Here is a 13,218-nt window from a genome sequence, read left to right on the forward strand (position 1 = left end):
AAATCAGCTGAGTTCCTGTAGAAGTGTGTGTGTGTGTGTGAGCTCACACAGATCCTCTTTTTATTACGATGTGTTTATGAGCGTCTCTCTCGGCTTGAACAGGTTGAATTAAAATGAGTTTTGGTCAAAATGTTGCTGCATTATCTTTATGTTTAAATCATGAACATGAATCTATGAGAGCTTTCTGTGTAAAGGTTTCTGTTCCACACTGTGAGGAACAACAACACAGATGAACATCAGCTGCTTCATGTTCCTCTGGATCTGGAGCTTTCTGTGTGACAGGAGGACGTGGGTTAAGGTGAACCACCGATCATCTGACCCTCAGACCCTCAGGACCCCCCCAGGTCTGAGTCCTGACCCTCAGGAGCCCCCCAGGTCTGGGTCCTGTCCCCGTCTCTTGTCCCTTTACACAAACAGTTTGACATCCTGAAGGACTCTGGTGACTCCATAATAGGTCTCCTATCCAAACACAAGGAGCACAGTCAGTGGGAGCAGGAAGCCCAAACAGTCACTTGGTGCCACCACAACAACCTGCTGCTCAACACATCCAACATCCATCCAGATCCAGAAGAACTCACAGCTGTAGAACATTCATCTGGTGACCTGTGGACAAGATGTGAAAACTGGTTCCTGAGTTGTAACTCTTTTTAATCATCCAAACAAAGACGGTACAGAAATCAAACATCTCCTTGTTCAGTTTGTACATTAAGCTACATTTTTATTACATTGGTCTCATTAGTGATATTTGTTTCTGTTGATGTTTCACATCCTATAAAACTGGTACAAATATATTCATCAACAGACAGAATGAGTTTCCAGATGTTCAGAAGAGTCTGTGGACTCTGGAAACACCTTCAGGACTGATGGAGGTGTTGCTGAAGGACTTTCTGGCTCTTCTTTTAAAGATTGGAGGATATTTATTATTCAAAGTCGTCTGCTTAGTTCAGTGACTCTAATTTAACGGTAAGACACGAGAGGCACAAAGGTGACTCTAAAATATACTAAAAACAGCAGACAGGACACTGACCCCTAGTGGACGGGAGGGGTCTTCACAGTAAAACACATTTCAATGAAAACAACGTTCACATTTAAACTTTATCTTGAAATGAATCTATAGCAGAGAAAAGTGGAAGTCGTACTAATCCAGCTGACACAAGAGGAAGTCAAATCAGGAAGAGTGAATTCAGACATTAATACTAAATACTAATAAAGACTTCAAGTGAGAGAGAGAGGTGCACATGTCAGACTTTGAGATTAATGAAGCATTGTGGGTATTTTATCAAACATTATAGAAACACATGACCCGGTACCACAGACCATAATGACATAGATAGGTTTCTATCGTCTCTGTCACTTCTTATCTTGACTTCCTGCTCGTAGGAAACTCTCCTAACTTACAGGTAACTGTGGAAACGAGCAGCAGCAACGTGCCGTGTGACACCTGTAGACCAGTTAACGAGCGCTCGTTAGTCAACATTCTTAATTGGCACAATTAGCGCCTGAATATCAGCAGTAAGGGTGACGATCATGGAGTGTTCATCCTTGAAAATGGCACAAAAATAATAAAAAAATAACTTTGCGATACTTTCGGACATAAAAAGTAAAATCTATAGTTTTAAAGACTTCAGCAGCGAAGTCACGGCGGACCTTCTGAAGCTAAAAGATGAAAGAATAAACAGACGTAAACATTCATACACACAGTAATAAATGAATGATTATTAACTGTGGTTTTCTTTAAGCTCATTTTCCCAATAATTAGTATAATTAATAAAACTCAATTAGACTCATAAAATAGTGATTTACTGTCTCAAAGTACATTTGTAAACTACTAGAATAAATGCTACTTCAGGCCGTGTTTCGTGTAAATAAAGACACAAACATGGACAGCATTTAATTCACACACCTTTCCTTAATATAATCTTTATTGCTTTTTCTTATTGGGTTGAATACAGAACAGGTTTACATCTCTTGACTTTGTGAAACACTGTCATGTTTTACAAACAGCAGGGGGAGGAGACGAGGGGAAGGAAGGAAGGAGGGAAGGAAGGAAGGAGACACAACCACAGAGAGGAAAACGTTTTCCACATGATTGTGTGTTAATGCTTTCTGATTGAGGTTCAGCATCTGTGTGTGTGTGTGTGTGTGTGTGTGTGTGTGTGTGTTCGCGTTGGGAGGAACGACGTGTTTAAATCGTCCTCTCTTGACGTTTCCCTTTGACCTCTGACCTGGACAGGAAGTTTACACTGAGGGTTAAACCAAAGTTAGGAAACGGTTTGAACCAAAACGTCCCAGATGAGAGGGGAGAACAGAACAACAACAACAAAGAAAGTCATATTCTGGCTGTAAAACCAGAAATCAAATGACATCTTTTATCTGTTTAGAAGATGACGAGTTCACAGTCAAGTGCTAAATGTAGTGATTGACAGTTCTGAATCATAAAAAAAAAAAAAAAGACAAAATAATCAGGACAAGTTGCAACTCAGGAAATAAGAACATGAAGCATTTTGAATAATGGATTTGTGAAAGACCCTGAGAGCGAGATTATATATATTTTATATATATATATATATATATGTATATATATATGTAGCGCGAGAAGAGATGGAGAAAGGAGAAAATCATCCATAATTGAAATTAGATTAACATGCAAAAAAAAAATAACTAACCTAAAACTCACCCTTTAACTGAACACAATGGATTTTCACAGTTTTTATACACATTTAAATGTCATAGAGAAAAAATAAATGACACCAAAAAAAATCATTTCTCAGCCAAACTACAAAAAGAAACAAACCCAGACATGTTCTCATATACAGGAGATCTACATAAAGCTTTTATTTGGATTCAGAAGGATTCTTATTGCCGATCCGCTTCGCACCGCCGCGCCCTACGGCAAGCCGGTTAGTCCACAACCCAAACCATCAGTTCCTCAAAACAGTTCTGCAGCATAAATGTGATAACTTGTTATTAATACATGGCTTCTTCTCAAGTCATTGTAGAAACTAACACACACACACACACACACACACGGGCTCCAAATAAATACATTTAAAAACAGTCCACGTGCATTCGAATGGAAGTCCAGTATTCATATGGCCGTGCAGACACACCCCTACACACACACACACACACACACACACACACACACACACACACACACACACACACACACACACACACACACACACACACACACACACACACACACACTCAGTCAGACGTACACATTCCAGAGGAAGAGGGATGTACAGATAGAGCTAACAAGACATTAAACAGTTGAGAGAGAGAAAGAGAGAGTTTCGTCACGAAAATAAACTTTAAAAAAAACGTCAAATTGTCTGAATTAATTATTGATCAAAATTTTAACGTGATCCAAAAATCTAGATACGGTATCTCATAATGAATGGAAATGTAGTAGAAGCCTTATTTCACCGTCCATGTTAGAATAGAGGTTTCGTGATTAAGCATTGCTATTTTTTGCATTTAGATAATTAACAAACAAATCTTCGACGAAATTAATTAATTTCACATATCGTGACTGGTGGATTAAATTACCGTCAGGTTCAATTTTGGTGGACTTTGACACGCAGCAAGACTTTTACCTGGTTGAATAAAGGAACGTTAAATGAAAAATGAAATGCTAACTCAACACAATAGCTAACTGTTTCCACAGTGCTAACCTCTGACAGAGCTGAAACTGGAGGAAGCTAACGGAACTTTTTAGCTGTGTAGCATTATCTACTCTTCAGTTGGTGTATTAACTGCTTTGTAAAAGCAAAATCAAGAATACATTTTTTTTTTTTTTTTGGAAGTAGGACGCTTGAACATTTTGTCCCCGTTAGCAACCAAGCTAACGAATAATAGCATGTTAGCTAGCTCTGAGAGGATGTTGTGAGTTACTAGTTCTAGCATGTTCCGGGCAAGCAGGAAGCACAACTGCTAAAACAATTCAAATATTTCCAGAAAGGTTTAACAAACTTTTTAAAAGGTAGAGCTGATGTTTTTAGTACGTTAACTGTTTTTTACTCCAAAAATGTAGCTTTTTGCTCAGGCGTTAACCATCTCTGGGATTCGGCTAATGCTGAAGATGGTTTGGATGCCCTGTCAAACCAGCGGAAAGTCTCTCGCTCTCTTCTCTCTTGATTGTGTGTTGCGACATTCCACTGTAGTAGTAGTACTAGTAGTAGAAGTAGTAGTAGTAGTTTTGGAAGTTGTTAGTGCCAGTTCACAGCAGCGTCCAGTCAGTCAGACAGTCGGTCCAATTGTTCAATATATTTCTCGCCATTTGGCCGACTACGTTGGCTGCCCGTCGCTGCTTTACAGTTCCGTTATGAGCCACTGAGGTTCGATTTGTTTTTGATTATGAGGTTGCTTGATATATATATATATAAAAAAATGTACAAGAAAAAGAAATTTGCTATATTCATCTTCACACGACAAAGAAAATGCACACACACACACACACACACACACACACACACACACACACACACACGCACACACACACTACTACCCGCTCCCCTCTGGTCATGATATCAGGATCAATAAGTGATCAGAACTGTCCGGTTGGGATGGTGCAAAGGGGGAATAAGCCCCTTGTCCTTGTGTCTGTTTGTGTGTGCAGCAGAGTAACACAGTTTAGGAACAACCCCCCCCCCCCCCCCCCCCCAACCTCGCCATCCATCTTTCCATCTCGCCATTCATTCATCCATCCGACAAATCATACAGAGACTGTAGGGTTACATTTTTTTAAATGTTCATCTGTTTTCCATTTGATAATCACAACTGATTGTCTCTACCGCCAAATCTATAACCACGTTTAGGTGTTTCTAAAAAAGCATTTGTCACGTAGTAGAAAAAGTTTCTTCCGTTTGTCTCTGGATGGACAGGAAAGAGGAACAGTAAGTCCACAAATTGACGTTCACGTAGAAGAAAGTGGAGCTAAATATGGACAAACGGTACCAAAGCGGTCCAGGGCCAACTCAAGATACTAATATTAATACTGGAAGGAGGCTAGCTAGACCTGCTATTAGCTAGAAATGCATTTAGCCAACTTAACGACGTGTTAGCTTGATCAACTGGTCAGTTAGCCCTAGCTAGCTAACAACTGAGTCTGTGTTTGATATATAAAAGGGCCCACTGCACAAAGCTGAGGCTAATGCTGAGCTAGCTCTAACTAGGGCTAACTGGCTGTACCAGAGAAATTAAGCAAGTTAAGGCATTGGTAGTTTTGGGTAACTTGTCTGGTCTTGATAGTTAGCCCTAGTTAGCTTGTTTTTGACTCTATGACTGATGTCCATTTAGCCATCACAGGCTAATAACGACAGCTAGCTGTTAGCCCTTGTTCAAACTCAGTGTTTGTGTGTGTTAAGGCTCATTGCACTAACCAGGCTAGCAATGACTTAGCACTTGCTATTTTTTATTCACATTGCTGTTGATATTGAGTTAGCCTTGGTTAGCTGCTTGTTTAGCCTGGGCCATCGTAGCAAGCCAAGCCAGTAACAACTTTAGACATGTTAGTCTTGGCTAGCTGTGTTTGAAGCCACGCCAATGAGTTAGCTCTGATTTGGCCCACTGTGGAAACCGGGCTAGCGAAGAATTAGCCCTGCTAGCCCCGTTTAGGAAGACATACGATTTAAAGGGTTTGCCTACAGAGCTGCTCATCTGTTGTTGTAATGGTTGCAGTTAAAAAGCAGAAGTTGAGGTAAACTGAACCTGGGTAACGTGTTAGCCGCGGAAATACATTAGCACTCTTGGAGGCCCTGTAATAAACCCTAAATGAACACTAGGGGGCGATGATGAGAGACAGGTGGGAGTCACACACACACACACACACACACACACAACAAAAATATTGATTTGTTCAGTTTAAAAAAAAAAAAAAAAAAAATCCACAAAACAAAATAATTCCCCTCCCTACACCTAAATATCACTGATAATCACACACACACAATACTCATCATAGCATCACGTGTTCAACTCTCTGTACACACATGGAATCAACTGAGAATGATTATGAATGAGAAAATATTAACACACAAACCAGCTCACAGGGCGGCTTTGAGGGATAAAGGTTCAATAGTGTGATAGGTTTAAAAAACAAACATGATCAACACTATATCTGCCTCCCCCCCCCCCCTCCTTTTCACAAAGATGCGACTTCAACAAGTTCGTGAATGTTTTTGTGTTTGTTTTTTTAGAGCCAGCAGAGAGACGGAGGAGGCGGGGGGGTGTTTCTTTTATTCCAGTTACAAAAAAAGCTTCCTTTTGTCGCACAGTAAGAAACGGCCACCAGCCACCGGGTGGAAGTCGTCACGTTGCTGGTGAAACTGGGTTTCGACCAGTTTGATTTTATGCAAAAAAAAAATATCTAAAAACGTCCGGTGGAGCCGGAGAAGTGGCTGGTGGATTATTTTTACAAAAAGCTGGTGGACAAAAAAACACAAAAAATCAAAAAAACAGGTTCCCCCCCGCTCACTAGTCCGCTCTCTGAAGATCTGAAGCTGGTTTTTAAATGTTGGGGGCGGAGCCTAGCTGTGATTTAAATACAGAAGTCCATCTCGGTCTTCGTCCGTCTCCTTCTGCGCCTCATAAGTTGATCATCAATCCTCAAACAGAATCTACAAACAATAATAAATCATAACTTTATTCTTTTTTTAAATTTTATTGCTGAAATAGATTCCCCGCACAAAAAAAAAGAAATAATAATAATAATAATAATGCAAATTTATTGTCATCATAAAAAGCTATAAAAATTAGATCCATCCCTCCGTAATAATGCGGATAAAGATTTAGCAAAAAAACATCTGGTAGAAGTCGGACTAGTAGTTAAGGCACTTCAAGAAAACAAGGTTTTCGTCTTTCTATCAAAAAAAGTTTTTCCCGGGCTTTTTTTTTTTGCATCATCATTATCATCAATGGCGTAGCGTCTTTCCGTCGTATGGCACTGTGGTGACGTTGGTTTGAACAGCCAGGGAGGGGGGGGGGGGGGTCTACCCTTAGTCTACCCCCACCAGAGGAGGCTCTCCGTTGGGCAGCTTGTGCTCCAGGGGAGGGGGCTTGGTGTGGATCTCCAGAAGCCCCTGGATGAAGCCCTCTGCTGGGGCAGCAGGCGTGGACTCCTCTGGGGGAGAGCCGGAGGACGATGGGGAGGAGGGGGAGGGGTCTTTGGAGACGTTCGATTCGGGCGTCGACTTCAGGTCGTCGTCGTCGTCGTGGTTAGTAGTTGTCTTTGTGTCAATAGCTTGTTGGCTGGGAGTCGTGTCGGCGGAGGGTTGTTGTTGTTGTTGTTGTTGTTGTTGTGGTGTCGAAGCCGGGTCTTCAGAGGTGACGGTCGTTGGTGGTTCTGGATCCACACCAGCTTGTTTTTCAGGGGTTTCTTCCTCCAGTGTGTCTGCTGCCTCCTCCTCTTCCTCCTCTTCCTCATCTTCCTCCTCCAGCTCCTTGAGTCTCTCGCTCTCGTTCTCCGACGGCGGGCAGGTGGAGGGCGGCGTCGGCGCGCAGGAGTCTCCGTCCTCGCTGGCGTCGTCGTTGGCGGCCGAGGCCCCGTCGGCCCCGCGGGGCTTCAGGTGGATCCTCTGGTGACGGACCAGGCTGTGCTTCAGGGTGAAGGTCCGCTCGCAGGTTTGACACTTGTAGGGCCGCTCACCTGGAGGGGCACAGAGATGGGGGGGGGGGGGGGGGGGGATTTATACGCAGAAAGTAGATCCAAAACAGACACAAAAAAACAAAACATGTAATTAAAAAATTTATAAAATTACAAAAAATCATTTAAATAATCTAAATAAATCAACAAAAATATAAAAATATATATATAAAAAAATCATATATGGCAACAACAAAAAATAAATGAACTAATAAAATGAATAAAAGACGAATATATATATATATATATATTATTAATATATATATGAGTAGATGAATACCTGTGTGGGACCTCATGTGTCGGGTCAGGTCCTGCAGAGACCAGAATCTCTTCCCACACACGTTGCAGATCTTCTTCCTCTTGTCCAGCCGTCTTCCTGTCGCCTCTCCTCCCTCTAAACTCTTTGGTTCCGACGCCTCCTCGTCGCTCCTCTCCTCCTTCTCCTTCTCCTCCTCCTCCGACTCCCCGCTCTCCCCTCCCTCGCTCACCGCTCCTGCTTCTTCCATCTCCACCTCCGTCCTCGTCTTCTGCTCCTCCTCTTTCTCCTCCACCTCCTCCTCCTCCTCCTCTTTTGTCGGTGTTTTGCTCTCCGTTGCCTCCTCTTTCGCCGACGGCTTCTCCTCCTCCGGCGGCGTCGGCGTCTCCTCGGAGAGGTGCGCCCTCTCGTGGCGAGCGAGCGTGGTGGCGTAGCGGAAGCTCTTCTTACACACTCGACACACGTGTTTGTACTCCGGCTGCTGCTTCGCCGCCGGGCTGCTGGACGAGGAGGAGGAGGTGGCTGTAGCTCCTTTCTCCTTCTCTTGGCTCTCTGGTGCTACTTGTGGAGCAGAGGTAGAGGATGATGATGATGATGATGATGAGGATGCAGGTTGTTCTTCCTGAGCCGGGCCCGAGGACGTGGAGAGCTTGAAGTCGATGAGCTTTTTGCCGAAGTTCAGGTCCAGACTTTTGTTGCTGTGACAGTCGTCATCGTCTGTGCTGTCCACCTGAAGAGAACGTCAGAGAACGTCAGAGAACGAGAGCATCAACACAATCAGACCTGTCAATCACCGTGTAGCCCCGCCCTAAAGCATCCCCTGCTTTATGGTCTGTTTGACTCTAAATGGACCATCATGTACTAAATGAACATCATGCTGTATTGAAGAAGACTTGAAACTAGAGATGTGAAATATGGTTCATGTTGCTTGTGTAAACACTGTTTATATTGTTAAGCTGTAGATGTGAGAAGCTTAATTGACATGATTTACTTTATTGTGAAAGGCATAAAACAGGAAGTGCTTTTACTTTGAAGAGCCAGGAAGCAGCACGGTACGTGTCTTCTTGACGCTAACAAAAAGATGATGATGAAACGAAGAATACCAGTTTGCAACACTGCAGTTCAGACAGTAAAGTGTGTTGGTCCTCACTAGAAGCTCCACTTCTCCACACTGAGTGCAGTAAACACTGATGAGGTGACGCTCAGGTGAAGCTCAGGTGAAGCTCAGGTGAAGCTCAGGTGACGTTACCTTGCTGCTCTGTGGAGGATGTCTCCCCGGTGCTGCTCTGGTCTCTGGCGCCCCCTGCTGGTCCGGCTGCTCTGAGTCGTCTGAATCCTGCTGGTCTGCACCCGGACTGCAGCCTGCAGCAAGAACAACAATGCAACTAAATCAAGGTGTGTAACCATAAATAAAAGGTTCTGTAACACAAATACCATTAAATATGACACCTAACTTCCAGTTATGATTAAAAAAACTCTGAAATAAAGTTTTTTTGGGACATTTTACGCCTTTATTAGATCGTCTACAGCAGAAATGTGAACAAAATGCAGTAAAAACATGTTTCAGAGCCTAAATCTTTAATAAAACGTCAACAGACATCCTAAAAACATCTACATCGAAATGTGTATATTTAACCCAAAATGTGTCTTCCAGGAATTTAGTCTTTGAATGAAAACACTTCTTTATGTTCATCATCAACTAATCTGTAGATTATTGTCTTGATCAACAGTCGATTAAACGTCAAAAAATAAGTATATTGTGATAAAAAACTTTTGGAAGTCCAACAAAACCCAAATATTCTGGAAACAAATTGCAGATTAACTTTTAATTATCTGACTAATCGATTAAAGTCTTTTTTTTCCCCCGATGGACTAACCGCGGCTTGATTTGTGGGCGGGGCTCGACTGGGCTGAATCCGCCTCCTGTTGGTCCGAGGGGGCGGGGCTATCCGACGTGGGGGCGGAGCCTGAGTCGGTGGAGGTGTTGAAGCTGCTGAGGTCTTGTGCTTCTGTTGCCATCTGCTCCGATTCTGACTGACTCTCTGTGGGACAACAACACGATCAATACACAACCAATATACAACCAATACAACCAATACACAACCAATACGACCAATATAACCAATACACAACCAATATATAACCAACAAACATTGAATCTTAATTGAACTCCCGTCTCATTGAAGTTGGTGTTTCTGACCTGCGCTCTCGTGCGATCCTTCGTCTCCGTCCTTCTTGCCGAGGGCGCCGTTGCGCCGCAGCGTTCGGTGCGTCACGCCGTGTTTCCTCAGCAGGTGGCGCTCACAGTTGGATTTGGTGGAGAAAAAGGCGTCGCACTTGGGACACGGGAACGGCTTCTGACCTGAAGAGAGACGGAGGATTCAGGGGGGACGAACGTCTGGCCAACAGCGCTCTTATTTTGAAATGTAAGTTCTATTTTGTTTATATGAACTTTTCCAATAAAGAAGTTAATGTTACAGCAAGTTCCTCAAAGTAGCTCTAGTAGCTAATATTAATAATAAATTTTCTCATTGATGATTAAAAGTCGTTCTTGTGATTCGAGACTCTACAGAGTTAACGTTCATCATGAACTTTCTCTCTCTGACTTTCTGCTAACATTTAACAAACTCTGCCCAGATGTGTGTGTGTGTGTGTGTGTGTGTGTGTGTGTGTGTGTGTGTGTGTGTGTGTGTGTGTGTGTGTGTGTGTGTGTGTGTGTGTGTGTGTGTGTGTGTGTGTGTGTGTGTGTGTGTGTGTGTGTGTGTGTGTGTGTGTGTGGTGTTGTGTATTTACCGGTGTGGGTCAGCATGTGTCTCTGCAGCGAGCTGGCCCAGGGGAACACTCGTGGGCAGAAGGGGCAGGTCATCTTCTGGACCGAGTTGGAGTAGGCGTTCTTCTTCCCTTTGGACTGCGGCCCCACCGCCGCCGGCTTCACCTCCTCCCTAGCTCCTCCCTCCTTGTCCTCGCCTCCTCCTGCTCGGTCTAGGTCTGTTCACAGGGAGAGAGGGTTTTAGCCTCTTTTTGTTTTAATCGTCAGACCTGAGCTCAGCTGGTCCGTCCTCTCACCTCTCTTTCCTCCCAGGTCTGCAGCGCCGGTCTGCAGGTAGGTGCTGAACTTGTTGGCGTCGGTGGTGGCGAGCATCTTCTCCACGCTGGCGAACTCGCCGCTGGACTCCAGGTCGATGCCGCCGCTCAGGACGGCCTTCTCCTTCACCGCCAGAGCGGCGTGCTTCTTCCTGGACCGCTTTCTGTCGGACAAACGCACAATAACATTCTATTTATTGTACTTTGGCGCCACCTGGCGGTACAATCAGGAATCACGTGTCGTTTACAGAGAAAAGTAGGAACCAAACAGGAAGTTAGAAGACTTTCTTTTTCCTCTCTGGCTCCTGCTACTGTTTCTCTTTGGTTCCTTATTTACAGTGTTTTCCTGTAAAAGACTTGACTATGAATTAATTAATGATTTAATCTATAAAATTATATGAAACGGACAGAAAGCTAAAACCTCCTCACATTATAGAACCTGTTTCTGCACGACACAAAACCAATCTCAGAAGAAGACATGTAGCTGTTTGTAAATTCAAGTGTTTAGCAGTAAATAATAAAGGATTAAACGGCCGTATAAAGTGCTTTGAATGATTCGTTCTGAATGAAGCTCACAGACCTGGAGGAGCCCTCAGACGGTTCCTCGCTCGGCGTCTCCAGGACAGACGAGGGTCCCGGGACGTCTGCAGCCGAGTCGACCAGAGACGGAGCGACGGGTTTCACCTCCTCTCTCTTCAGCAGGTCCGGCGCTCCGGAGACGGAGTGGATGATCTGAGCGATGGAGGCCAGAGGGAGGAGCTCCTTGAGGGCGGAGGAGGAAGAGGAGGAGGAGGAGGGCGGTTTGGGGAGCAAGGGTTTGAGGCGCTGGGCTCGCGTGGAGTTGGGGAGGGAGGCCGGGGGAGGGGTGGATCCAGGGGGGAGCTGGTAGCAGCCCAGCTGTGGGTGGGGGTGCAGAGGAGGCAGGACGCTCGCCGCCTTCTCCTCCTTGGACAGAGCGAGAGCCTGCTGCTCCACGATGCTGATGCCGCTCGGCTCCACCTTGATCTCCCGCTTCTCCCTCGTCTCCCGCTCCTCCCCCCTCCGCTGCCTCTTGCTGGGGACGGACAGGTCGATGGGCTGGTCCAGGACGGAGCAATCGAAGCTGGGGGAGACGCTCTCCAGTTTGACCCCGGGGGACCCCGCCAGGCTGCCGCCGGCGCTGTTGCCGCTGCCGCCGCCTGCGCCGGCACCAGCACCGCGACCCTTGGCGGAGAAGTCCAGCGGTTGGTCCAGGTCGGCGGCGTAAACCGCGTTGGTCAGCTCCTCCACCTTCACGGCGTGGAGCACCGTGAGCGAAGGCTGACCGATCCCGTTCTGCGTCGTCGGAGCTGCTCGGGCGGCGGTCACGGCGGGCGCGCCGGCGGGATGCAGCGTGGCGATGTGGTCTTCGATCTCCCTCTCCTGCACCTCGGGGTGCTGCTTCAGCAGGTGGTGGATGCAGTTGCGTTTGGCCAGGAAGGCGGCGCCGCAGCGCCGGCACTCGTAGGGCTTCCTCTGGCAGCCGTTGTGCGTGCGCAGGTGGATCTGCAGCGCCCGGTAGGTCTTCAGGTCCTCGCCGCAGAACCGGCACGTGGTCTCGGCTCCGGTGAGGCCCGTCTCCGTGTCCTGGGTGGTGGTGGTGGTGATCGGCGAGGCGAGGTTGCCCATGGTGGTGGAGGTGACGTACTTGATGTTCCTCTCGATCTCCTTCCTCGAGTTCTTGGCGTGCTTCTTCCTGAGGTGGCGCTCGCAGTTGGCCTTGACGGTGAACGGGTAGTGGCAGACGCGGCAGACGTAAGGCCGCTCGCCGCTGTGCGTCCGCAGGTGTCGGATCAGCGTGGCTTTGTCCGGCGCCACGTAGTCGCAGATGTTGCACTGGTGCGGGAGGATGCCGAGGTGGAAGCGCATGTGGGCCTGCAGGACGCCGGAGAACGAGAACACCTGGTCGCAGAACCGGCACGGGAACGAGCCTTTAGCCGAGCCGGCGTTGCTCCCGCCTTTTGCTCCCGGCTTTCTCCCGCTAAGCCCCGCCTCCTCGTGCCCCGCCGTGGTGGCGGCCGGCGGCGAATCGGACAGAGGCGTGTGGGCGTCGCCCATGCACTCTGCGTCCAGCTGCCCTCCGTTCCCGGCTGAGGAGGAGGACGAGGAGGAGGAGGAGGAGGGTGTTTTGAAGAGAGTCGGGGTGGGAGGCGGCAGGCTGGGGCTGATGCAGCCCAGCGAGGCCTGCTGGGAGCTCTGGAGGGGGGGGGGAGTC

General features: G+C 46.5%; 1 protein-coding gene across 1 annotated transcript in view; it reads right to left on the reverse strand.

Moving 5' to 3' along the window:
* Nucleotides 1-4,681: 4,681 nt before the first annotated feature.
* rreb1a (ras responsive element binding protein 1a) overlaps nucleotides 4,682-13,218 on the reverse strand; it is a gene marked incomplete at its 5' end in the record, with an annotated part of 20,240 nt that continues 11,703 nt past the window's right edge. The window contains 8 exons of the mRNA XM_079181346.1: nucleotides 4,682-7,648; nucleotides 7,926-8,631; nucleotides 9,151-9,263; nucleotides 9,779-9,943; nucleotides 10,102-10,263; nucleotides 10,695-10,889; nucleotides 10,968-11,149; nucleotides 11,566-13,218. The exon at nucleotides 11,566-13,218 is cut by the window's right edge and continues 73 nt beyond it. Of these exons, the coding sequence (XP_079037472.1) occupies nucleotides 6,999-7,648; nucleotides 7,926-8,631; nucleotides 9,151-9,263; nucleotides 9,779-9,943; nucleotides 10,102-10,263; nucleotides 10,695-10,889; nucleotides 10,968-11,149; nucleotides 11,566-13,218 (3,826 nt within the window). The 3' untranslated portion in view covers nucleotides 4,682-6,998. The remainder of the gene's footprint in view (nucleotides 7,649-7,925; nucleotides 8,632-9,150; nucleotides 9,264-9,778; nucleotides 9,944-10,101; nucleotides 10,264-10,694; nucleotides 10,890-10,967; nucleotides 11,150-11,565) is intronic.

Source organism: Pholis gunnellus (assembly GCF_910591455.1).
Source record: "Pholis gunnellus genome assembly, chromosome: 20".
NCBI lineage: Eukaryota > Metazoa > Chordata > Actinopteri > Perciformes > Pholidae > Pholis > Pholis gunnellus.